The sequence below is a fragment of the Anguilla rostrata genome, chromosome 11 (genome assembly GCF_018555375.3).
Source record: "Anguilla rostrata isolate EN2019 chromosome 11, ASM1855537v3, whole genome shotgun sequence".
NCBI classification, from domain to species: domain Eukaryota; kingdom Metazoa; phylum Chordata; class Actinopteri; order Anguilliformes; family Anguillidae; genus Anguilla; species Anguilla rostrata.
In genome coordinates, this window is record NC_057943.1 from 26,907,818 (window position 1) to 26,935,802 (window position 27,985).

The 27,985-nt window shown below is 43.2% G+C and overlaps 1 protein-coding gene across 1 annotated transcript; it reads right to left on the reverse strand.

The window, feature by feature from the left end:
* Positions 1-22,980: 22,980 nt before the first annotated feature.
* On the reverse strand, positions 22,981-27,527 carry LOC135235072 (keratin, type I cytoskeletal 18-like). The gene is made up of 6 exons (XM_064300270.1): positions 26,653-27,527; positions 26,167-26,249; positions 25,683-25,857; positions 24,888-24,968; positions 24,621-24,746; positions 22,981-24,113 (listed from the first exon to the last, which is right to left on the reverse strand). The coding sequence occupies exons 1-6, from the start codon at positions 26,848-26,850 to the stop codon at positions 23,856-23,858; spliced, it is 921 nt and encodes a 306-aa protein (XP_064156340.1). The 5' UTR covers positions 26,851-27,527; the 3' UTR covers positions 22,981-23,855.
* Between the last annotated feature and the right edge of the window lie 458 nt (positions 27,528-27,985).

Sequence of the window (27,985 nt, forward strand, 5' to 3'; positions counted from 1 at the left end):
AACCTATTACAGTGCTCCTTATTGTGTATTTTATATGTTTAAAAAAACGTAAGGATATCAAACTGCCAAACGAGTACGACTTTGTTCTTACAAAATTTAAGAAAACATAAATGTTAAATGGCCTTCAAGCTCAAATTAGAGAGAGAGAGAGAGAGAGAGAGAGAGAGAGAGAGAGAGAGAGAGAGAGAGGGTTTCAGGAGGAACTACAAACAAAGGGGACATTAAGCTAAACATAAGATTAAATATATTTTTGGGGTCATTTGGAATTTCTTTGATCACTTAACTGTGCAAATCCATCATATAACTATCATAATTTAGCCAGCAGCAATAATACAGTAGCCTTATGTTGTCATGTGGTTGAAGTAAATCAGAGCTGAGCAGCACTTGGGTAGGAGACTTGACCTCACAGTGAAATTAGAGGTGGACCCAACAGGCATCGAAGAGAGAAAATTATGCTTTACAGCTGTGCACAATGGTAGGTGAAACCCAAAGGAACAAGAGTCTACATGAGCCTTGAGAACTCTCATAATCAGCTTATAGAAAGGTGGCATAATATCCTTCTTCATCCCAGACTGCAATTGAGGGCATTGAGACCACCAGTCTAATGGAGGAATGCTCCCTTCCGGATGAACTAAAACTCCCAACACAGTAACTGAGAGTTTTTGCTGTAGGAGATGCTGCTTTTGCATGAGTAACAGCTGTTGTATGTGGGAAACTTTTAAATCTTGATTTGTTTCTCCCGGCCACAGAATTTGTCCCGGGATTGGCTTTACAGTCTCTTGCATCTCTTGCCCACCATGTCTCATTGAATTGTGAATGTAAATTTCAAATGAGGAGTCCTCAGCTGACCCCTGTAGGTGTACAGTATTGTAAAAAATGATCAAATTTACAGAATGATCAATGGTAACAACAGTTGAGCCAGGGAGATTGTCTAGAGCCCATTAATAAAAAACAATAGACAGTCTGTTATTTCCCACGTCATACTTACATTCTACAGGAGCTGACTGCAGTGGTGTTTCTGAAGTTTGAACATTTGAACTTATCCAGTATTGTTCTACAGACTGACTGTGCCAAGATAATGCATTTTCTGTATTGTGATGAGCATAGTCCTTAAATCTGCACTCCTGTTGATTGGTAACCTTGTTGTCCTTTGTGTTTATAACCCTCTAAATGTATGCACGATACCTCTCACTGGTGTCTTCTTCTCAAATGGCATCCCCGTATCTTGTATTTTACTCGCATTCTCTTCATAGGAGTCCCTCTTGGCTCAGCTCGTGGTTCATTATTATTTTATCATAAACTCCGTCTCTTTAGTATCCTCGCAACCTTCTTGGGTTATTTTTTGTTTGTTTGCTTTTAGAGATACAGTAGTGATCACATGCCCCTGTAAATCACATGTCTTGTGCAAAAAATTAGAGAAGGAGCATTACATGGACAATGATAATGGACAAAAAGGTGCTCTTTTGAAAATATTATGAAAAAGTACAAGTGGCAAACACGTTTAGGAATCCAAGGCACTCTTAATGGTGAAGTTCAAAGCCTTTATTGAAACATGGTAACACAATTAAGAGTGCCTTGGATTCACTTTTTTTTTTTTGACATGTTTTGCAACTTCTATATTGATCTACACTTATTTATTGTTATATGGATATAATTCTACAATTATTTATCAATTCATTCATTATTTATTTTGACAAGATGAAACCTCCATTCAGTACAAGTATACCAGTTAGTTATACCACAACTAAACCTTGATTGCTGCAGTCTGCAATGATTCCACTAGAGAGCAGTCTTTACATAGTATTAGACAAGAAACAGAAACTTATAGTGTCTTTCTTTTCTAAAGACTCCATGCAACCTTTAAAAGTATCTTTTTCAGTATTTATCTTATACATAAAGAATCAAAACAAATATTATGATTCTATGCATATTTTATTGATAATTAAAACAAGTTTGTTTTTATCCTGAAAAGAACAGTTATTTTTCTCCATTTTACCAGAGGATTTGTTATTGATCATTTAGAGGCCATGTCCGCTGTGCATTTTGCACGACATTTATACATTCTACACGATAAGAGATCAAAACCATTTAATGGGCTGCCAATCAACAGTTAATTTCAAGTTAATTTCCATTAAAAAACAAGCAGCCTTGTCAGACCTGCAGATCTCTGTTTAGAGAAGACATATTTTTCTTAAAAAGGAATAGGAAAAAGAATTCCACACTTTAAAAGGCAAGTCTGTATTTATGCTTCAACCATTTGCCTGGTATGCTGGAAGGAATGCATGAGTGAATGATGTGCATTGTGTATTGATTCGTCTTTCATTTAAAAATGGGCAACAATTGAAACACTATCTGTCTTTAATTTGGCTTCATAAAATTTCTTCATATTTTAGAAATAAGTACAGTCAAGCTAATGGTACGATTATATCTAATGGTAAGGGTTTATTTTTAAATGCGGCAGTGAAGGCCAGGGTAAGAGAGACAGACAGTACATGTGGCAGTATTGTCTGGACAAGATCTGAAATATCATAACCACCAAACTCAATGAGTGATAGCTGATAAAATCCACTATGTAAAATTTCAATTTATAAATTTTTTTCTAAAATTAATGAAATCATTGTTGTGGTGAATCATTAAGTCTGTAACATAATCAGGAGACTCCAACGTGACCTGTCAGTTTACACAATGTGTAACCAACTGATACCTAAACCCCCATATATCTAGCACAGTATAGGCTTCAGCTATATATCCAATACAGGTTATCAGCAAGTTCCAAAAGAGCGGTAAAGACTATCCCCAGAATTTTGTTGCTAAACTTCTGGTAGATCAGGAGGTATGTAAGGTCAGGTGAGGTAAATTTGTAACCCAATAAGTTAAAATTGAACTCAGTACTTAATAAACAGCCCACAGGTAAACCTAAATTAAACACGAGTGTATATGGAACAGGAATTTTTTTACTATTGTAAACTGGGAATATGTACACATAAATATATGCACATTAGTGCTTTCTGAACTGAATCGTAATGGAACTTTGAGTACTTTGCATTCATCCAGGTATTGGTGCGGTTTCTTTGTGAGGACTCTACCATACTACAAGAGCAGGCCCAACAAGGTAATCATCACAGGCCGGCCACCTCTGGCCAATGGAAATCTGCATAGCGGTTTGCTGGGTAAACAAGATAGGAAAGGCCTAAGGTCATCAGTTTCAGTGTTGAAGAGAGCTTGGCTCAGTCAGTCATTATGAAGAGTTTACAGTAAATGTCCCACATCATCATAATGACAAGGAGGATCAAACGCCTTTTTTTCATGAGTACAGCAAATGTTTACAAAAATATGCTCCCACCTGGCCCTTTTTTTCACGATGTTGCCTCCCTCTACCGCGGCAGGTGTTATTGTTAGTTTCTGGAGGATGAGAATTGCTGGTGGAGTCACTGCGCTGTTCGTCTTGGGGAGCCAGTCAGCATGCTGGTAAATTCAGTGCTGACTGCTTCAGCATGTGCTCGGTGACAAGCCAGCAATCACCTGCTGTTTCCCAGGAGTCCAATCTGAGCACGCTCATCCAGTCAAGTGTGAGCCTTGTGTTCCACTCTTATTATTTATGGTGCCAGGTGCTTTAATGAGAGTGATGTCTAAACAGGTCACCCTGTTGCATTTTAAGTGCAAACTGCTGATGTCCCTTTCCAGTATTAGAAATAAATGTGAAGTGTTTTTGCTTCCTTTTTTTCTTTTTTCTTACATACGGTGAATTTCTTTTCATGGTGAGCTCTGGACTGTACTTGTCCATCATCTATGAGATGCAAATCTTGTATTGTATTTTATGGTTTTGTATGCTACTGTATGTCTAATGCTGGCAGGGAGATTAATTTTCCTTCCGGACATAAATTAAATCTTCTATTCAGCTGGTACACAATGGGGAAATCCATCGAGAAAACTTCTTAACAAAATGTATGAAATGTTCACAATGAGAGACAAAGCAGGCATCATGTTGCAACGGTGGAATAAGATTTGTTTGTAGCAACGGGGGCTATGCTCCTTCGAGAGGAGCACTAATTGTCCACTGTTGGTGAAGAGTCAATCTTCTGCTTGTTCTGAGGTACAACAGTAAGGTTAATGCACAGTTCTTTATCTTCCTGGTTATTGTTCTGTCCCAGCTCAACCTCGAGTACCCTTGTACAAATGTTACTTGATCATCACCTCCAAATCTGAAAGCAGAAAATAGGTTTACTCTCCAGAGATTTATCATTGCTGATGAGTTTGTCAGGAAATTTCTTTCAGTCAGTACACAATGAGTTTTTCTCCCACGAGGGCTATAGGAACCAATGACAGGGAGACGCCTGTTATAGTTGTTCAGTGTTTTCCTTGGTCTCACTTCCTGAATCATTACCTATACTCATATATGAATATCTTCAAAAGAATCTTCCTTTGTTATAAAATTGTCATTTTTTTCCCAGGAGGTAAGCAGCAATAGCTTGGGTCAACCCAAAAAAAGCCCTTTGTGCATCATTGAGGGGACACTTGAATAGCTTCTTGAATATCCAATGCTCCTCCTGTTCATTACCAAATTTCAAAATCAGTATAGACAGTGTAAACAGGCCAATCAAGTGAATCACAATATGTATTTTGAAGATCCCCAGCCGAAAAAATGTTTTTGCTAATTAAAAAAAAAAAGCCAAACTAATTTTAATACAAAGTGAAAAATCAGGTCTAAACAAGAAACAACTTAGCATTGTAATGATTGTGGCTTGTATTCAGTCAGAATTTGTCTTAACGTTTACCACAGAATTTGTGAAAGGATGATTCACTTTCTTTAAACAGTTTTGCAAGTTATTGTTTATACTTGCTGAGCTCACCAAACTGATTTTGTGAGTACAGAAAAAGGAACCCTGGTATTTAATTGTGCACTGAAGTTAAGGACACAGGTTGATAGAATCCAGGCCTGTATTTAGCAAACCCTGCATAAGATTATAAGGGTTGAGGATCTCCAAATGGGGCCAAAATATTCACGGCTTCCTTTCGAGTGGAGGCACAGAAGATGAATGGCAAACAAGAAAAAAAGGAGGAGAATAACTCAGATGGAGGTCAGCCAGTTTTTTTTGGTGTATTCCCTTGGTGTTTCTACTGTAGTGGCTGTGCTGAAATACTGGATTTCCCATAAACTGCAGTGTTTGCAGTAGCACTGCCATGTTGACGCAGCGTGGACAGGATGGCAAACATTGCAAAGGACGCACAGCCAGACCACGTGCTCCTGTGGACACTGCCCGAGTTTTACTGGGCAAACGCCGTCACGGAGAAAGCAAACGGAAAATGGCTTTTTTATTTTGTTTTTCTGTGATAATGAGGACTGGACCTTTAATAGCTTTCCACCTTTAAACATTCAAGTGGGAGGAAACGAGAACCGTCTGTCACAACATACGCTCTGTTTTGCGGTGCACTCCCCCTTTTTAAAGCATTCCCATCTGGCGCGTGACCAGGGCAGATGAAGCTTTGCAGATGCCGGCTGTTCCATGATGGCTGCTGTCCGTTTGTCGTCAGAAAACAGCTTGTGAAATGCTTCCTGTGAAAATTTAGCTTAAGACGAAAAAAGTTTTATTTGAGAAGACATTTGCCACGGGTGAATCAGTACTTAACGGCATCATAAGCACACTGTGAAAATGTCTTTACAGACTGAGAGGTGTGAATGCATTTTAGGAGAAACGCTACTGGGTTTTTGGTTTCGGTTTAAAATCAGCAGCAAATTCAGACTGAAGAAACCAGGTGATGTGACTTAACTGTGTGGTTAACTACTTTATTTGAGCTCTCAAGGGCTGAGGTTACACAAAACCAGGAGAGGCTAGGGAACCCAGCAGACCATGTGACTAAAGTCACTTTTCCACCGCATGGTACCGGCTCAACTCGACTCGACTTTTTTCCATCGGACAAAAGTTGTGGATAGTACCTGGTACCTGGTACTTTTTTTGGTATCAACCCATCGAGGTTCCAAGCGAGCTGAGGCAATACCAAAAGGTGACGTGAAAACACTGCAGACCACTGACTGGTTAACTTACCCTCTTGTGTCACCTTTCAGCAACCAGAGTCATCTGAACTCTGATGTAGGATTTCCCAAACTCTCCTGTTTTATTCAGCAGTCTTTTGTCTTGCTGCCTTCAACCTCTTCTGAAACAAACTTAGCCTCCTTGCTATGACAAACAGCCACATACCGAGAATCAAGACCACCATCTCTTCGATATCCTCGGTTGTTCCTATGTGTGTAGCGTTGAAGATGATGTCACAGCAGTTTCATGCGACGTCGCTATGATGACCAGCTACATTGATGGGGGTACCATCTGCAGTGGAAAACGAAGTAACTGCAATCATGGGGTATTGTTTTGGAGGAAGGGGACCCAATCTTGACCCTGGAAGGCCAGATGTTGGCAGTCTTTCAGGCTCAGTTTTCAATAATTTCGTAACTGGGCAGAGGGATTTAAATATAATCCAATCAAGGCTGCGGTTAGGTCGATCAAGTCATCCAGTGGAAAATCACTCCAGACCGCTGCCTCTCCAGGATCTGAGGATGACTGCTGCACTTGTGATGCAGACAATGTTCTGGAATGTTCCAATTTAGAGGACCTCATTCTCAAGCAAACATGGCACCCTGAAGCCAAGGTATGGCAGTGATAGCATTAATCCCAGAGGTAAACCTCAAGGCACAACGTAAATTAAATGGCAGTGGCACCACAGCATTTATCGTTTTGTAGCACCTTTCTCACCACAGACAGAGCCTGCTTTGCCATGACATCACAGAAGGTATGGAGGGGCTGAGATAATGTCTATAGTGGCAATCAGGTGCTAACTTGAATCTCGGAGAGGTGGGATTAGTTCAGCTGGAGCCATACGTTACAATTGCCTGAAAACATGACACACATTATTTTAATTGCTTAGAGGGGCTTACCACTTCTCACGGAAGTGAACTGCAATGGGCTGACGCATGTGTGGAGCCCTTGCTCGGGTGGGATGGCAAAAGCTTTGCCGAAAGCCTCCACTTTCTTCCTCTCTTCTCACGCGTATCAGGCCCTGCCAGTAATTTGTCTGGAATGGGAAGAGATCTTAGAGTCCTGATATGGAGACTCTAGGAGGAGACCCTCAGGTCTTGAGCTGTTGACACTTTGGTTGAGAGCACCACGTTTTTCCTGGAGAAAGTGATGTGATTGTAATGTGTGTCTGTGTGTGTGTGTGTGTGTCTGTGCGTGTGTCGGGGGGGAGTACAGCAGCCCTTGGTTGAGGTTTTGTGAGAGAAAACCCCCAATGCTTTCGCTTACGAATGTTTGCTTTGTGTGAGGTAATCCATCACTGAAACTACCGAGAGGGTCCTTGAAAATAAACCATCACCATTTACATCATTAACCTTGAGGGCTTGTGATTTGGCTGACGCACCTGCTCTAAGCCCCTGTAAACAGGGTGTATCATATGTGTACACAGGGCTCACGCCTTGGCAAGCCTCAAGGGGTTTGCCCCCATTGTGCTGAGGGGGTGTAGTCACTGTTGCAAAGTCTGCAGGCGGACGAAGGAACAGGAAAATGGGCGTGGAGGAGGAGCGTGTGTGGATTGGGGGCTTTAGAGACGAACAGTGTGCTCAGACCTGGCTGGGACAGGTTGTGTTTAATGTAAACAGAACTTAGACCAGCCAACGTAGCCACTCAGAGCTAACTCTTCTTTTCTTAGGTCTTACTGCACTCCTTTCTTCTTTCCTTTTCAGTCAAGGAAGGGATGACAGGAATGAGTGTGAGACTCAGAAAGAGAGAGAGAGTGAGAGGGCGAGGGAGAAAGATCAACAGATTGAAGGATTTAGTGGCAGCGAAGCGTGCTGTGAGATAGGTCGAGAAGGTGAGGCTCCTGCACAGAAATGGCTAATTTATGGGTACTGATGGCCTGCAAATACCAGGCTTATGACATCATTCCACCCCCCATACGTAATGACCCGTACAGTTTGGTCTTGGGTGACGCTGATTTACCTTAACCAGGGATCTGGGAATGCCAGCTTATGTAACCTCTATAAGTTTTCTGATTGGACGTAGGCACTTAGGTGTATGCTCGCCCTGCCATTTTGGAGCACTGAGCAAGGAACACTGAGTTTCAGATCAGTTTCAATCTGTTTTAAATGCACCGCACTCTTTTTTCCTCTGCGCTTCTCTTTCCATTCTTTCCACTACCTCCCGTCACCACAATTTTCTTTTCTTGCTGAGGGATTTTTTGTTTAACATTTCTTCTTTTGGTTTGGAACGTGCGACCACATACATGTCTCATCTGTTTCATCTCTTGAAAAGCCCTCCCTGAATTTCGGAGAACTCTGACTAGTGCGTCCTCTGAAACATCCAGAGGAGGCGCTGTTGCATTGTGTGGCGGGGGAGACCCGTAGATGGAATCCCTCTCTCCTTGGGACACGTTGCAGGGCGATTATGTGCGTCCCTGCCTGACTCGAAGTTGCGGTCAGATTTATATTTCGGATGGATGGGTGTGTCCCTGCACTCAGACCTCTTGGCACTGTTTCTGGAGAGAAGCGGGTTGCTCCCCTGCGCCAAAATAGAGCGTTTTTGAAACGGCGGATTGGGATGTACCTTTGCCCCAGTCTGAGCAACTGCAGAACAGTGCAGGGTGGTCCCATCTGACGAGCACTGCGTAAGTGCGTCAACGGAGTCACTGTGTCTGCCTTGCCGAGCGTCATGGGAAATTATGGGCACTTTGCCTGCGTTCGTCAAGAGTATAATATTCTACATGTAATCCTGTGTGTTTTTTTTTCTGTGTGAATGTGTCTGTGTGAGTCTGAGGGTGTTACGTTGTGATATTGCCTGTATTGTGTGTGCGGAGTGGAGAGGTGAGGGGGGTTACTGTTACGTGCGTTTGCGTGCGTATTTGTGCATCCTGTGATGCGTGCTTGTTTCAGCGGGTGCATGCGTGCGCGTTTGCGTCGAGCGGTGCGATGCGGTGCATATCCGTGCACTCCTATGATCTGGGCCGTCTCCGCGGTGACTCAGCCTCACCTGCGAGTCGTCTGCGTTAATCGCGCAGACGCCCCCCCCCCGTCTGGGCCCGGCGTGCCCTCCAGATGCAGAGTCCTCGGCGGAACAGTTCCGACACCTCGCTCCGCCAGCCAATCACGCACAAAGAGAGCACTGTGGGCTCGCAGAAGCCGCCCACCTCCCGAATAATCTGCCACGCTGCCTCGGCCGTAATCGAAAGCAGACGCATATTTCACGGTAGAGAGAACGCCGCGCGGTGGGGAAAAACCCGCTGCCTTTTCCATACAGCGCCAGCACGCGCTAGGCCCGCGCTAAATCCACCCTGGAGATTATTCCAGTGTGTTTTCCTTTTGTCTTTTCTCACATGCTGAGGGAGGGCAGGTGGGTTGGGAGGGGACAGGGTGGGGTTGGCGTGCGGAGGGTCACCCCAGGACAGGCGAACGGTGGGGGCGCTGTTGAGCCGTCCTCTCTCTCCAGCCTCACCGCTTTCTCAGGGTCTGACGCTGATATCAACCGGCGTTGTGCAACATTCCTCCCCCTGAGCCGCCGATAGTTTGTTATTTCTCCTCCCGAGTGAACATGTGGGCGTGGGAGACCTACGTCCCAGGAGCGACGCGTCCCCTTTTATGGGCATATTTCAGGAAGCGGAGGCCATAGGCCGAGTCGGTCAAAGGGGAGGGGGGCTCTTAGGAACGAGGAGTCGGGAAAGCTTTGACAGGGCCCTTCCCTGTTCCTCACCAAAATTTAGTATATTTGGAAGAGTAATAAAACAGCTGAAATAATATTCCCTTACATGAAAAGGAACTGTTTTAGGTTTTGCCTTTGTCAAGAACTCGGTTCATTGTTCTTGGTTCTCTTTGACTGCTGGAACTAAGGAAAGGCTGTTTCCGACTGGCAAAAATAAACAGGATTTATCTGGTTTGACCAGGTTCATGGTCTTTGGATGTGGAATGAGTATTGGTACACGTATCAGAAAGTACCCCTCTGCCACCCAACAATGACCCGTGTGTCCTTGTTCACAACCTCACACCCTGTTCCCCGCTGGGGAAAATTCAGGGGTACACTGGGAGCCAGACAGGGAATTCCACCTCACAATCTGGATTATTACAAACCAGTTTAGGTCTGAATGTGTACAAAGCTTAAGGTTCAATTTCTAATAAAACAAAACACTGAGCTAAAACAGAAGAGCTTGTAGACACTTGTTTCTGTTTCATTCTTCTGTGCAGCACACCCGAGAAAAACAAACTCCCCTTTTTAATAAAGCAGGGATTTACCATCTCTTTAATATCACTTTATTTGGCTGTGCCTTCCCTATCCCGACCATGCAAGGGAAGATAAACATTTGATTGATTTCATCTGGCAGCATGGCAGTTTTTTCCATTGAAACTACTGCTAGACCTCTGCTCTCGAGTTCATAATCTGTCAGATAGTCCGGCATTATTTGCACATGACATACTCCACGTGTCTTTGTAAAAGATGTCTGTGATAAAGTACATATTCAACTAACTCTTTATGTGCTGAAGCACTTCCTTGAGCTGATTCTTGAGATTTTTCACCAAAGAACAAGAAGAATGTTATGCAATCAAAATAAATAATTATTTTCCTCTGTATACTGGCAGAAATGATGGAAGGCCATTAAGGCCTTAGGAAAATGTTTTCCGTTCTTTTTATATTTGTGGAATAATGAGCTAGTAATTCCTGAAATAATAAAACAAACACTGTTTTCTTGAAATAATAGGCTACATAGAAACATAGGCTACATTCTGAGTTATATACATAAGAATAGTTTTGATTACAGGTAAACACAGTCATTGCATTGTCAGTACAAGGCTTTCTGCTTTGGGGTCCGCTGTCAGAAACCAGCAAACTGGCATCTTTTCAGGAAAGTGTGGTGAAGTGACTCTGAACATGTTGTCAGGTTGAAGGCATAGTTCCCTTTCTGGGTTTTCTTTGTTTTCGTTTCAGCATATGTTTATTATTGGCCCGCCACCCTCCAGTGCTCTCCATGCCGCTCTCATTTTTATTCTGTAATTATTACAGAAACTACAAGTCCACACCACACATGCAATTAGTCTGATTAAAGGGCGTATGTGGTACCTTATCTCAATAAAGACTTCTTTGCTCTCGCTATCTCAATATGACCACCAGAAATAGGATAGATAGACAATTATATTTCTCCGAGCGACTGATACTCATGGCTGACTCACAAAAGGCTTTAAAGCAACTGCCATTCTATACTAAAGGCTATGTATGTGTCACAAATTTTCAACCATATTAAATTCAGTTCAATGTACTCCATAGCACAAGATATCCAAGCATAGCAAAATAAACTTTTGCAACTTCCCGACTTTCTCCCATCCTGGTAATCTCATAAAAGTTAAGGAGTAATTAATGAATTTTGTTTCATTTCATTACACATGTAGTCGGCAGGTCAAGATCAACTTTGTGTTTGTTATAAGTATAGCCTTTAACCACAGCTTAAGAACAAAAATATGTTAATTTGGATCGCATTGCTTCTGCAGTTTTGTAAATGGTTTGATCTACTACCCTGAACAACAAAAGCAAAGATTTTGCATCTACCAAACACAGGCTGCATGTCGCTATATTCAGTTTAAATTAATCAAAAGATGAATGAAGAACAGACTCATTCCTTTTCTGGAAAAAGAATATCAAAGTGCATCACATTAATACTGACTAGAAAGTGAAATCCCGCCGCAAGCTACATCATGCTAATAAATTATGTTTCTGTTAGCTTACCTTGTGTACTTTCTCGGTTTACATTAGCTGACAGGATACCTATTTAACCAGCTAAACAAAACATTCTACTCAGTCATATAAAGCAGAAAAAAGCATCAGTGTGAAGTAATTACAGTACAAAATCGAACCCACTGCTAAAACAGAATCATAAAATAAGATTTTATCGTTCAAGTGTCAAATTAGCATTAGCTAGCCATAGTCCTACCATGCTGTTATTATTCTTCACCTTTTCCTGCCATGTTTTCATGTCTTGTGTCCACTGAAGATGACATAAATAACAGGACGCAAGGGCAGACAAATAAAGGCAGATGGCCTATTATGACAACGCTGGGATAAAAGTAGCTGGGCAGCCTTAAGTCAGTAAGCAACCATTTGGCTGGTGTTCAATGCTTTGGGAACGCACCACATATGCCCAAATATGAAACTGGGAAAGCGTTATGTTATTTAATCGTTATGTTTCAAGAGAATTGCACAAATAGAGTATTATGATATTCCACTATGCACTTAATTATTTTTAAACTTCTGTCAATGTTTATGTTTTATTACTTGCATTGCCTTAAACTGGCAAAGAGTGTTAGATTGCATCTGTGGGATAGCCTGCAATGTCAAAATCATGTGATTCAAAAAGTTCATATGACCTCAACCTACTTCTGATGTCTAAATAATTATTTGGCCCAGGTCTTGATGATATTGGTCCGGTGTATTATGTAGGGTCAGACGTCATTGCTCTGTGTGTTTTCAGGCCAAGGAGTCTTAAGAGTTCTAGCAGATGTTTCTGTCCAGAATGAGTCATGTCAGAGAGGACAGATGTGGTAAAATAATTATCAAAATGGCGGGAAAAAACTCTTGTGCCAAATATGAGTCTACCCGCACGGCACGGATTTCATACCCCACCTAGGCACATTCTGAGCTGTGATCTCTGCACCGACCGTTTCCTTCTCCACTTTCTACCAGTTTAAAACTTGCAAAACAAAAAAGAAAGGAGACCAGAATATCTGCTCTCCTTTTTTTGAAAAGGGGCAGGGTAGGGATGATCAAAAAATATAAACTGGCAACCTAAACACCCTTAACCCTCATCAAAAATTGGCTGCATTAAAGAGACGGTAAATACCTGCATTACAGTTGGGGCACGTTCTGTACTAGACTGCTGTTGAACCCTGAGGTGAAATGCTATATGGGCAGCTGTGCCCTCACCACCAAACTGCTGACCAGCCTAAACTGGTTTCTCATTGTTTTCCACGAGCAACAAGCGTGACAGTTTAAATGCCTCCCAGCCACCATCGGATGATTCTGTTTCACTTCATTCTCTGTTGAGTGCTTGTGGAAAATATACCTACAATGTCAGCCACACCTACAAGCGTGAAATATTCACACTCCATTTAAGGGCTTTAAAGGTCACATGACAGGCAGGAGAATGATGGCGTCTCTCAGCACTGCGAACAAACGCCAGCGAAAGCCAAAGACAAGCCCCAGGTGGGTCAGGCCTGACGCTGCCACCATTATCAATGGCTCCTGAGCTCCAAACTGTCATAATGTGTGCGCAAAATGGCTGGTAATAAAAAGGCATTGAGTGACCCACCCGCACATTCAGCACGCAGTAGGCGCATCTCATTACGGTACATGACAGACAGATGGGTTGCAATCGACTCTCCTGCATGCGACCTGTGCATGTTTATCAAAAGTTAACAGAACGCTTGTCACCTGAATGGGTGCACGCCTGGCTGAATATAGCCTGAAACGCTCTGGTAAGCTAGATGAGGACGTGCACTTTGTGAGGCTAGATGAGGACATGCACACAAGCACACATAAACACACATAAGCACATTCACAGACACACATGCACACTCAACAAACACACATGCGCACGCAGGCACACATGCACATGCATGCACGAATGCACACACACACACACGCACGCACGCACGCACGCATGCACACACACGCAAACACGCATGCACATGCACACACCCAAATACGCACATACAAACACACAGACATGTACAAGCAGACATGCACACATGTCCACACACACGTGCACACACACAAGCATGCACATGCACGCACACACACACACACACACACACACACACACACACACATACACACACAGAAACAGTTAAAGTTGGATTTCCCCCGAAAACCTTGCCTGCGGGCACAGGGCAAAGCTAGTCCTGCCAGTTAGTATTTTGGCACTACCAAGCCCTTTCTGTGTTAATGTAATTTAATATCACCCCTCATTATCACGGTATATCCTATCCTATTCTCTGTCAGGTACACCATCAACAATGTTACCAAACTAACGGTTGGAACTGTGTTTAATTATTTAATCTGATACATTCACCACCATCACGCTTTGTCACCCCTACCTTTTATGCACTTCTATCCGGAACTATGGAGAGTGGGCCATTTATGCTTGGTCTGTCAAAATAACATGATATGCAAACCAACAACCAATGCACAATACAACCCATCATATGCTCAGCTTCTCATGCAAAAATAATGCATTATCTTCCAGTGAAATAGGTTCATGTAAGATATATAGATCAGTTTAAAATAGTCATAAGATGGGAGTATATTTAAAAAATAAATTAAAAAATATTTTTTCCTGTTCTGCTGTCAACAGTATTGAAACTTTGGTATGTTTGGAGCTCACTTTGTGAGTGTGAGTGTGTGTGTGTGCGTGTTTCCCCATTGCGTATTTTCCTGGTTGGTGAAAAGCACAAGGAAACCTAAATAAACTAGAAAACAATGGAGCACTGTGCGATAAAAGTAAACCGGCAGGAATGTTTTTGTGATGAGAGGAAGTTGACGAGGCTTTGGCTGGAATGGAACACCAGGATGGCTCATTTACACAGGCAGGTAAAATGGTGGCCGAGGAGGAGGGGGGTGGGGGGGTGTTGGGCGGTGGCAGTGGTGTATTCAGAGAGTGTGCGTTCAGCCTGTCCATTGACCTAAACTTCCCTCCCTGGGACCCCAGTGTTTCTGCATGCCTCTCCTCAGATAAGCACAAGGTTTTCCTGCCTCGCAATTAGGCCAGCGGCAGAAGGGCATTTCGGAAGAGCCGGCCTTCACTTTGAATCAGCTCAGGGTTTTGAAATCCATCCAAGGAGGCTGACAGAAACTTGAGCTGGGCAGCTTTTCAAGGTCCTCAAAACCTGTTTTGCATTCAGTGATTAGTAGGACAAATGATATAGTAGTAGTACAAGTGCCACGCTTTAAAGTTAGCGTGGCACCAATGCAAATTGTATTAACTGTAATTTATTTAGCCCATAGAATGTATTACAGATGTATTAGCTGTTATCATTGCCATATTCATAGTTTATATCTATGATTATTGGAATTCAAGCTGTGAAAATAATTTATCTAAGTTTCCTCCGCTGTGGTTTCATTCCCAAATTTGAAGCTGGATTTCCTTTACAAACCATTGTCTAAAGGCCAGAGATTTAGCCTTTCCTGCTTTTATCTTATATCTGTAAAACAGACCAACAATATACGCCCCTTACCGGAGATTAAGCAACCCTGTCAAGGAAGTGTTTATTTTGTCTTGTGATCTCGGCAGTCAGCATGTACACAAAACACAATTAAATACATCAGGGCAGCTCTCTGTTGAGCACAATGCTGGCTGAATACACTGAGAGAATCAGTTAAGAGTTTCAGGAACAAGTTCACTTGCGATTGTTTTAGGAATAGATTCAGTTGTGGTGGTATTAGGGGTATAAGGGATAACTGTAATCATGATGGTACTAAGGAAACGTTCATTTGTGATTTTTTTCAGGGTAACTTCAGCCATAATTCATTTGAGGATAACTGCAGTTGTGGCTGTTTTAGCGATAAATTAATTTGTGATTCAGGGATAAATTAAGCTGTGACTGCTTTAGGGGTGAAGGACTAGGGGGAACCAGGAGAAAAGCAGGTGAGGTCACCAAAGGCAAGTTAGCACAACCAGAAAGTTTCAAGAGCTTCTGCTCAGGATGCTAATTGCCTCAAAGATGACATAAGTTACAGGGAGTTTTTATACGAAGTCTGGAAACTGATAATGCTGAAATTCCATTACTCTGGCTGCTTAAGCTGGCATTGGTTAATGCTGCAGTTATGCATGGCACTTTGCTGACACTGCATCTTGTCAGGTAGAACAAGGCTTGCTTGTCTTGGCCATTATCTGTTATCTCCTGTACTTCTCTCTCCTCCCCCTTCAAGGCCTGGATGGGCGGATAATACAGCGCACCACAAAAACCCCTAGCACCGGAGTGAGAGGTGAAAGAGGGAGAGACATGCTGGAACACAAATAATTCACAATATTAATAGGTTGCGTTATGTGCGGTATTGTAAGGTTTAGCATGATAGAGGAGTAATGATGTGCTGGCCACAGTTATGAAACCTGCCCTTGCCGTGCAGTCTGGAAGGAAGTCGAATTTTTTTTATTTCCAGGAACTCTTCAGTGTTAGAAGAGAGTTAGACATCGGAGTAACACATGGCCAACCAGCATTGAATGTTACTCGGCAACTTATTTACATTAGGGTTAATATGTACAGTACACAAAGGTTAATATGTACCATATTGGTGGTGGACAGATACTAGAAAACATCGGTTGGTCAGAAGAAACATATACACAACACATTTTGATCTTTGGAATTAACTTCCTGGGAGTTAGAATCAACTCAATTTGAGTGTATATGCGCTACCATCGAATTGACCCTAGCCAAGAGTTAAAATAACTCTTTTCTGGGAGTTGATCTTCTAACTCTGAACTCTTCTGGGAGTTAAAAATACTACTTCCATACAGACTTTCATACTTACATTAACAACTTACCAGGCGATTAGACATCATAGCATAATGCTTATTTATAGCGTGATAATTACCAGCAAGAGTTAAATACCTTTCTGGAAGGAGTGACTCGTGAACTCGACCTTTGGTTAAAATACTACTGTCCTACAGACTCTCCTACTCACACACACACACACACACACATACCTACGGGCCATTTAGAGACACCAGTTAGCCTAACCTGCTTATCTTTGGACTGTGGGAGGAAACCCACACAGACACAGGCAGAACACGCAAAGGCCTTGACCAGGATTTGAACCAAGGAACTTCGAGCGGTGAGGCGTCAGTGCTATCCACTGCACCACCGTGCCTCTGTGCCAGTCTTTCCCTAGATTTCTCATTGGTCTGGAGTTAATAACGCTGTCCTCCTCCCAAAACAATACACTGCAACGGATGAACCCTGAACACAAGCTGGAGTAGGCCTGACAGGTCTTAAAATAAACTCCAGAAATCTAACACTTTCACACTTTTTTGTCTAACCCCAGATCATTGACTCCCAGAAATTTGCTGTGCAGGGGAGTTGGCTTTTCAGTCATAGGGAAAATCGGGGGCAAAGTTGTGATTGTTTTAGGCGTAAATGTAGCTATGGTTGTTTGTAAGGGTAAGTCCTCTTCAGCCTTTCATCTTTGAATCTTTGAGCTTTGCAACTTTGTGATTTTAAGTTTAGAAAATCACCCCATAGAACTTCAGTAGAAATTTGTATTGGATGAAATGAAGTGTTTGGAAGCCTTCAAATGAGAACTTAAACTGGGGGTCAGATTCACAAAGGTCGCAGTACCAAACAATTTGCAATATCACGGTTCTGTTGTGGTAACACAAATTGACACATTAACAACCAGCTTACTCAAACTAGTACAAGTCCCAATTACACAAAGAAAAAAAACTCCCTTATTCACAATTTTTTGGTCGGAGGCAGCCATAAAAAAAGTTTGAAACCATATGGCAAGCTTAAGCATCCAGATTACAAGGCGCCAAGAAATGTAAACAGAGCAATCAGGCACAGGCAGGGAGGCAACCACAAGAAGACATGAATCTACAGATTGGTAAATAGAGATAATGGTACAAAGAGATACACCATCACATAGCCATAACCTCTTACAGCAGAGAAATCTAATGCTAACAGAGAGTAGAAATATTTGGTATGTCTTCACGCATCAAATCAATAACATAAGAAACAGCTAATGAGGCAAAGAAAAATGTTAGGCGATGTACCAATGAAAAACTTTCCCACAACCCAATGCAAGTAAACCATCAAAGGAAGGAATATTAGCATTCGAAAAACAAAGCAGGCAATATTTTAGACAGCATAGTAATAAACTTGGTACAACCTAAGCAATAGCAGCCTACTTTGAAAACATCCAAACATAAGGAAATGTAATGTTAAGAAGAACGTCACCATATCCAGAAAACCTATTTGATCTTTTGGTGTGTGGCTCAAATTGTTATGTTATATGCTCTAGTAATATTACTATTGAGTAGCTATGCAACCTATATCACTACACTCTTTCTCTGTGCATCCACATATGAGTATACATTGCCTATGCCTTTTCACACGTATACATGCATGTGTGAATGTGCGCGCATGCGTCTGTGTGCATACATGTCCGCATTTCTGTATGCGTGTTTGTGTGTATGCGAGTACGTGTGTGTGCATGTATATGTACGCATACGGACGTATGTCTGTCTGCATGCACATGTACATGCGTGTGCATGCCTGTACGCATGCATGCATGTATGCATGTGTTCCTGCGTATGCGTTCGGGTGTGCGCGTGCTTGCGTAACCTGGCAGTCGCCAGTCGTGCAGGTTCCCCCGGGCCTGCATTTCCCTGCTTCTTTAATGTTTCAGTGAAAGAGCCGGAGGCCCACGCACCACCGAACCTCTGACCCGCGGAAAAACCATTGCCACGCCCGTCCCGCCATCAAACCCGCCCCCGAAGGCGCTGGTGTCTGGCCCAGCTTCGCCCACGTCCAGTCTACGTGTTTTTTCCTACTTAACGGTAAAATCGCCTACCCTGAAGCCTGCAGGCCACGGTAGTTACTCATTGAGCCGGCAGTTCTTCGTTGATTCAGAAAAAAGAAACCGCAAGTAAATGAGTTCCAGAGGTCACGTGGGAGTTCTTCCCCCCGATGTCGGCTCCTGGGGCGTCCCGCTCCATCGTTTCACAGCAGAACAGCCCTCCCCGTTTCTGAAAGGTGATATACGCCTCCCTCCTGGAATGGCAGATACGTAGGTGCGAGGTGCACGACCCCGATGAAAGGGGTTACGCAACCTCTTTCTGTTCAAGGGTCAACGAACGCACACAACATAGCTGTGTTTGCGGTCCGTCGCCATGGCAACTCCCGGGCTGCGGCCAACGCTGTTTGCGCAGCTGAAGGATCGCCATGCAGGTGAGAACGGGACCGGGAAAGGGAGGAAAACCCGCGCCTGCTCGCCCTCTGGAAATTAGGAAATTTTTCTGGGATAAAGTTTTTATTCCCATTTCTATTTTTAACTCTTTTTTTTTCAGGCGCAACTTGAATCTGAGCACAGCGCTGTTCTCTGTTGTGGTAGCTCAGTTCTCCACCATCGAGGCTGACTCATGTTCTAAAACTGCCAAAACGGTTCATTCCTGTGGGTCTCTTTAGCTCTGCGGCCTGCTCACTGTAGACAGCCAAATTACCATGCACGGCATTCAGCGACTGGCCTGAGTATTTGTCTTAGCAAATACCTCACCTTTCCCTGCAGTTTCATGGCCTGGAATCTGGGAGAACTGATTCATGGCCTTGCACAACGGTCTTACAGATTTATGTGGCAGAGGAGAGCCGTCCCCCAGGACCCGTACTGTACGGGTTCTGTACTGTGCATGAAGTGGTGAAACAGGGATGTCGTTTTATGACTATGGATCATTCTGGAAGCCTGCGCAGTTTGAATCTGCCATCACCAGTTACTACCGTATGTAATCAGTGTTTGGGGGCTTCTGAGTTCAGGGACTTAACAACTCTGAAAGAGAACGTTCAGTTCACAGAACTGTGGTTCACATTTAAGAATGTTAAAATGCGAAAGCAAAGCTGTGTTTTTCAGCTCCTCATGGGGTACGCTCAGGAAATTTTCCAGTAGTCTCTGCAGGTTTTCCGAGCCGAAATGTCCTCCTGTGAATGATTTAAAAACGTATTAAATCGAAAAACTAGAAAAACATCAAGGAAAAACTCGACTGGTAAAACACGGCAAAGTGAGAGCAGAGGTACGCGCTCTCGGTAAGACCAAGCGCTGGAGAGTAATCAAAGCCGCGGCGGCATGAGGACCTGGCTTTAATTCTCTGTCTGCGGCGGCCGGCCCTGAGGAATGCCAGGTATTCGGAATGAAAGGCCGCTGCGCACTTTGGGCTCCTCTCCGCCCTTCATGCGGCTAATTCTCAGCAGGTGGAGGGAATTCTGGACCCCAGGAACGGTGGGAGGACCCAGAACTCTGCGAGCTGCTGGTGTGGAATTCAGGGAGATCTGACTTCAGAAGTGCAGTCTTATGAAGCAGACAATCTTAGAGGAAAAGGGGTCTTTAGAAAAAGATTGCCGGTCCCCAGCTTTCAAATCAAATCAATAAAATTGGGACTGACTGATGACTATCTTAATTGTTCATTAAAAAAGCTTGCCACTGTTGTCGTAACCAATATATGCAAAAAAGAACTTTTCACTAAAGAAAAGGCAGAATTCTTTAAACTAATCAAAATGTCAGTAATTGTAAGGCTATTATGTGACAAAAACATTATTTGCCTTACATTTCATAATATGAAATGCACCTAAGGACAGATTATATGAAATATTAATGTCCATGTCAGTAGTTTTCCTTAAATGGTAACTGGAAGGACAATACAAAATATCAATCAGTCATTTTGAAGTGGAATTTCAACTGTGGAAAAAGGTAAGCATTTTGGAATGCATAACTGTCTGTCTGTGTTTAGTTGGGCAAATGCATACACCTTAACAGTGATTAAACAGACCATATATAAATGCTACTATGGCTTATATGCACATATTCAGAGTGACAGGTTAACACAAGGAAATGTAAAGCAAAGAGCAACTTCACCATAGCCAGTAGGGAATTTCACCTTTGGGTGTATGGCAAAAAGTACCTATATCATCTAATGTGAAGCCATACGGTTTGTATTGCCACTAAATAATCATACTACTAAGGTTATTGAGTGACAATACAAACTGTTTCACTTCACAGTACGCATGTGTGAGTATGTATATACATGCATGAGAGTGTGCATTTGTTCATGTACATGTATACATGCATGCCTGTTTGTGGGTGCATGTACATGTGTGCATACATGTCTAGTGTATGTGTGTGTGTGTGTGTTTGCATGTGCACTTGCATAACTTAAATAGTAAAAGGTAGCAAGTATTTGGGAATACTTCACTCTATGAAGTGTTTAGCTGGATAAATGCATACCATTTATACATCCATTAAACAGCCTATATATAATGCTGGTATGGCTTGTATACACACATTCAAAGTGACAGGTTAACTAGCTCATGGGCCACAAACCATGATTTTGGGGAACTTGTGGTTTTCATTGTTCATATGTGCTTAACTGATGAAATAAAGTGGTTAACTCAGAGAAGCTGGCACACAATGCCCTGACCCTATTGCTCAAACCAATGGGGTTCAGTGCCATTCCCACAGGAAAATGGCCTCCAGTCCTCACATTAACTTTACTCACATGTTCAAACGCATGGAAACTCAAATGCACTCTGAGGTCCCTGACCACACTCAACCGCTCCAATCACCCAGCGAAACCTACAGAGGCGCCTCAGCTAGTCGTACTGTTCTGTAGGAATAACGTCCCAGAGAGAGAAAAAACTCCATACTGAGGGACTGAGGAAGACTGAAGAAAAGAATCCCTATCCCTAAAAGAATCCCTAAGAATCCCTATGGGCCTTGGAAGTCTGATGTAACGCAGAGCAATACCTTTACCCATATATGGATTTCTGCATTGAAGGAGTATTTCTCCATGGAGAAAATGAATGGGAGTTTCACATAGCTGTCCCTCTCACAGTCCGTGTTTTAGACTGGCGTTCAAAACCTGGACGTTTTTTAAACCGCGCACATTTCTCGCTTAAACGGCACCGGATCCACTGAATTCAGATGCCGCTTTCCAACCGCAATAATTATTTCACTAACAGCAAGCTAACACTGCCGCAAATGTTATTTACACCAGCTAGCTGGTTCCATGGTGGCTTTTCAAGCCAGCCAAAGCTATCGTTAGTCAGCAAAGACATTTAACGAAAGTACTTCAATAACTAAAGGAAATTACTAACAAGGACAGAAACAATAACAACAATAAAGATATTTACAGCGATATATACAACTGTACAAAAAAGTGTCATTTATTACACTAAGGGGTAACACCAAACACCTTACAGGCATAAATGGTATCTGGAAATGTTCCCCTATGTGTGATGTTGTAATTGAGTCACCAACCACTTAACCGTTTTTTTTTTAAATTACAGATTTCTTTGTTGTAAAAAATGTGTGAAAAGCATTATTTTTCTTCATATACAAACAAACAGCCAACTGAAGGAATGAACAAAACAGCATTCATTTCTCTTATAGGCCATCTATTTTTTTTTTTATCTGGAAGTCTCGAAAATGCCAGCGAACCTGAAGGGAACAACAACACGAGTTCTGAGGCCCATGAGAACACTGCCCGGGAAGCCCGGGGGGGGGGGGGGGGGGGGGAGTCCATAACAGCAGGTCAGACGCAGAGCAAACACTGAGTTCCTGAGAAGAGCGAGAGAAAGGCAAGCAGCCATTTTGAGTGAAGACAGAAAGGGCCGAAGCCATTTTGAGTGAAGACAGAAAGGGCCACGTAGCATGAGGCAGAGGCCCTGAAGCTGGACGGGAGGCTGTGCAACTCAGGAGCTGCTCCACAGTGAAAAAGCACCTCTGTTTTAGCATTGGTAGACAATGTGGTTGGGGGGGGGTCACTTAAGAAGACTTAGGTGTCTTTATTTTGCATCATCAGCTAGAAGCTCAGCGAAATACCAATAGCTCCATTATTACTTGGATACTTGTGAAAATACCTTTTTTGTGTGGATATTTACCAGCTTAGTTTTGAAAAGAAAATGGAAGTGAATTCATGTGAATATGTTTCTGACTCATTATGCTTGTTTCATGTGTTTGTTAACTCGAATGTTCCATTAAATGGCCGAATAACTATCATCTTTATAATGCTGCGACTAACTACTACAAGAACTGCTTCTTTAACGAGTATTACTTTAATTACTGGGACTGCTGCTTTTATCAAATTATAATAGATAATCAATATAACAGTAATCTGTGAAACAGTAATGCCAAAGTTGAAAAGAAAGAGTTGAGCATTTGTATTTTTTGTTGTTTCAGGCAGTAACAAGGCAAGAGGCAGTTTGTCAGTATAAGTCTCCTTAGTGTTACTTCACGGATGAGAGACAGCGTGGGACAGTGGTTCAGAGAGATAAAAGGATGAGAAGATCGCTTCACCGCCAGTAGTTTTTCTTTAGACATCTGTCAATCCTGGGATTCCCCTTCTGGCCACATTAAAAGTTCTCATCGTTCTCATCAAGTCTGGATTAAGGTTGGAGGCCGTCTATGAATATGTGAGTTTACTATGGGAAACTGAGGAGGGGAACGACTGTTCTTTGATGTCTGTAACCTCAGATACCAAACTGCCTTCCAGTAGGGTGTGCTACCATCTTTAGCCGGGTCAGTGCTGCCTGCTACTCCAGGGCATCTTCAAGTCTGCGCATAGGGATGAAAGTGGAAGCAATTTGCATTCACATGCAAACACACCCACATACACACGTGATTTTGTGGATTATTGCCCATGTGTGTATAAGAATGACACACAGGCCTTATTTCCTTCTTTTATCTGTTCCTTTGCAAGTAAAATGAGCTGAGCTGTGCTGGTGAGAGCACAGCGGGCCCTGCAGTAGGCTAGCACACTCCATTGTACTTTCCCAGCAGCATATTGGACAGAAGTTTCTCCAGCTTGCTCTGTCATCGTGGGGAGCACAGACAGTGGAAATGCTTCCAGACCAGGAAATCCTGTGGCAGTCTTGTGTACAATTCTTCTGCCATGAGTGTGGAGCATCTCACGGGAGGACCGGCAATCAGAAAGGAAAATCTTTGCTGGCCTTAGTCACAAGTAACCAACCTCCTTTGAAACTATGTAATGAGCCTTCATTTCCGCTGGGCCCCTGAGTTTAGTTTGGGCTGAGCCATGCTGTCGCCTCGCTCGTCACATCCCCCCCCCTTTGCTCACTAGAAGTCACCGCCGTCCAGCAGCCTCCTGTAGGTGGCGATCTCGGCCTCCAGCTTCATCTTGATGTTGAGCAGAGCCTCGTACTCTTGCGTCTGGTGCTGGATGTTGGTGCGCAGCTCTGTGAGCTCCGTCTCCAGCTGCAGGATGATGTTGTTGTACTTCTCAATCTCCATGTTGTAGCGCAGCTCTGTGTCCCGCAGTGTGGCCTCCAGTGATCCTTTCTGTAGGGGAGGGGGGGGGAAGGCTGTCATGCAAGTCTCTAAGATAGAAACCCCTAATCAATAAATCAATCAATCAATTGATGTACCCAAGGTGCAATGGGCTTGCAGCCAAGCTAAGGCAAACACTCATGAATACGTAATGTACAACATCAACCATGAGAAGGTATAAAATCATAAAAAATGTAAATATATAGTAGTTTGAGATGCCACTGCCTACTGTTTTTGAGAACTGCACTAAGCTGATTTGATGGCAACAAGGCATGTTTTGCACCTATAAGATTAGGTGTTTACCCAAACACTGGTTCAGCCCCCAAAGGTTCACACAGCAGACTGACACAGTGTTCAAATAAACCTGGGTGCTGCTGGTCTTATGGAGGACTTGATCCTGTTGTATTAAATGAGTAGCACTGCAACCAACTGTCCTCAAAGCCAAGCTTTCTACTCTGGAGTGTTGGAAGGGGAGGCTGGTGTCAGAGTCAGGGGCAGAGTATGGAGCCGCTGTGTGCTATAGTAGATGGTATTAAGGGTGGAGAAATGTGGTACCTGGCTTTTTTGGAAATGGATGTCAATCTCCAGGGACTGCATGAGTCTGTGCTTCTCCTTCCTCTCATTCTGAGCCACCTGCAGGGCCGTTGTGTTCTCTGCTACCTCCGCTTCCACCTCAGACACCTGGGAGGGTAAGGGAAGACACACACACACACACATGCACACACAAGAATTAGAGAAATGTGAAATGCTTCAGCAGTGTGTTCACAAAATTGTCCTTTCAGATATATGCTGGGTACAGGAGGAGGAAAGTTTGTGAAGCACCTTGAGAACATTGCTGGCTTTCAGCTCCTCCTGGTTCTTTAGCGCCATCTTCTCGAACTTGGCCCTGATCTCGCCTATGACCTGCCCCAGGTCCTCCCTTGTCAGAGCTTCAACATCCACCCGGACTCCTGATTGGGTAATCTGCTCCAGAACTCCTGTAATTATTGAGTATTACTGCTATGACCCTGCGGTTCTACATGCATGTCTTGTTTTCCGCAGTGAAGAATAAACACATGTCATGACAGTAAACAGTAATTGTGGAAAACTACAAGAGCAGGCTGGTCCCTATAGAGTGGCTAGCAATTGTCCTCAGTGAAAGATACACCTCTTTTCAAATTGCTGCTAGCTACCCAGTAGTACTATGTAGACTGCAAGGTGTAAAATAGTCACTAGCTCTCCTGTGATACTATGTAGACTGTAGGGTGTAAAAGAGCCAGTGGCTCTCCTGTAGTCCTGTGTGGACCGTAGGGTGTAATATTTCTGCACGTAGCATAGTGGAAAGGTTCAAACAGAAAAGTTCGTGCAAAAAAAGATAATAGTCTATGAAGTCTATGAAAGCAGGACTCCTTTTTAAAACAATTTCCAACAGTAAAACGGTTCTCTGTAATGAAAATAGATGCATTTACGTCATTGTTGGCCTTTTCATCTAGCGAGCTAAATATATATATGTCAGCACGGAATTATATAGTCAGAGTAGGTTTAAAATGAAAGATTTACCCAAGTGCACTATAATTATGGTGTAAAAATATGAAAGGTTATTACTGCCAGATAACTTATACTGCCAAATAATCTCACTTTTCTCATAGTGCATCTTTCCATGTGGTTCTTCTTCAGCAAAGTCAGCTCTTCATTCAGGGCCTTGATGTCCTTTTCCAGCTTCATCCGGGTCCCGTTGATGTTGTCCAGCAAATTTCTAAAGCCCGCTATGTCAGACTCGGAAGACTGCCAAAACATCTTCTCCATCTCCTCTCTGAAAATACAAACATGGAGCTTATGTCTCCACTTTTTCTATGAAGGTAACAGGAGACAACCCACCCTCCACACACATACATTTATGCAAAAGCACAAATACACACACATACACACACACACACACACACACACACACAAATGCTTAGTTATGTGAACAAACACACACAAACAGACAGATGTGTTTTACTACTGTTCAGGTGTAACTTTTAATCACACTGTTCAAAATAATTAAATTCAAACTTTCTCAAGCTCACGTTTAATAAAATGCCTTCAGATCCAGGGCCTATAAGAGTCAGAAAAGATCCACTTCATCTGGAAATCATCAGCCTCCGAAATCAGCTTGCTAATACTAACAGCAAGATTTTCTTTGCCTGAAATCCTTTCCAAGACCTGCAGGAGAGACAGAGCAATAGACAATTTCAGTTTTCTTTACTGGAGATGGTCAGACACTAAAGATCATTAGAGCAGCAATAAAACAATCCACAGACACACTAAGATAACAGCTTTTTGTGAGGGTTTAAAAGTCCAAGTTGTAACCATTCTGAAAAGGAGAAACGGAGGGACCGGACTGAAAGTGGAAATTAACATGTTTGGTGGTATTTTACATTCTTTACCATTTTTTCCCTTTCTTCTATATTCAGACAAAAAAATATGTATGAAAAATATGGTCAAATCTGCCATTTGGAGACTAAACTTTTCTGCTATATGGGTTAAGAGAGATGCCTAATGATTAGTGTAGAACAGCACTCTTATGTTACACAGTTAGAATCCACCGCTGCCCTGTAGTTCCCACCTGTTTGCGCAGGTCCTCCAAGATGGCATCGTAACGGCTGTAGTCATTGACTTCCAGGCATCTCTTCTCCAGGGCTTCGCCATTCTGCAGCTCCAGCTTGTTGTTAGCCTGCTCCAGGCCGCGCACCTTCTCCAGGTAGGAGGCCAGCCGGTCGTTCAGGCCCTGCATGGTCTCCCTCTCATCATCTACACTAAACATGCTGGAAGCCGTGAGGGGTGACCAGTAGGCCCTGGTCCCAACCGCGACCCCAGAACCGGAAAGGGTCACGGTTCCCCTCCATGCAGCTCGCGTAGGCAGCTCCCAGTTGGTGCTCACTCAAGAATAATTTGGTCCAGCGAAGTGAGACATGGTGTTCCGGCGTGTCGGTCAATTCGAGAGGCAAGCGAGGCTGGAGGGTGCTGATGTGGTACAAAGAACTGTGGTGAGGTTGCATGGTCACCTGTACTTTTATGGTCATTGTCTTCCCTCGCTGCCTCTATTGCTTCCTGCACTTCCCCTTCTTTGGACTTTCTCTTTGCTCCTCCCCAGATCGATGCCTCGGCCAGCGACTGGCTAAAACATGCTAACATACAGAATGGCACCCAATAAATGTACAGATAGCGGCTAAAAATGGGACTGGGCCACGTGCTACAGAGGACAGCTTATAACCGCAGACTCTACCAGCATCTGGGAGGCAGCACCATTCTTCCACCAGAACGTCAATCAACCCACGCCTTATTGATGGGGGTGGAAAGCACTAATGCCATTCTAAAATCTCCCATAAATGCTTGATTGATATTGGATCTGGTGAAGAAGCCTTTGCCAAGTCCATGGGATGTGGACAACATTGTTATCATGCTCATAAAACTATTGGGTAACTGTCCTTGCCCCTATCCACAGAGCATGGGCAGTCAATGTTTTGATGAGCATGATCAAGAGACCTTCACTGTTGGACCCAAGCACTCAGGCCTGTAGGCCTCTTGAGGTGTGCACCACACATGCACTCATCCATGTGTGGAGAACATAGAGAAGGATGAGTCATCTGGCCATATCATATTTCTCCACTGCTCGATAGTCCATTGCCTGTGATCTTTGTACTGAACTCCTAAAACTCATTGCCAGCTGTTATGAATGCCTTACACTGCAACCTAACTATGGTACCCTGCTATGTTAAGATAATGTCGAAATTGTGTGCACGCACCTTTGACTGAAATTTATAGTCAATTCATTTACAGTTGCTCGCATATTTAAGATTTGCACCTCAAATTAATGCATGAACATCGCAATCCACACACAATCCACTTGGCCACCGCCTCACACTCCGCCCCTTACTTTCCACCTCTAATCCACGCCC

Excerpts from the sequence above, each read along its gene's own strand:
- LOC135235072 (XM_064300270.1), bottom strand. The coding sequence starts at position 26,850 with ATGTTTAGTGTAGATGATGAGAGGGAGACCATGCAGGGCCTGAACGAC. Across the intron at positions 26,250-26,652 it reads TGGAGGACCTGCGCAAACAG|GTCTTGGAAAGGATTTCAGG; the intron begins GTGGGAACTACA and ends TCTCTCCTGCAG. Across the intron at positions 24,114-24,620 it reads TCCATTTCCAAAAAAGCCAG|ACTTGCATGACAGCCTTCCC; the intron begins GTACCACATTTC and ends TCTATCTTAGAG.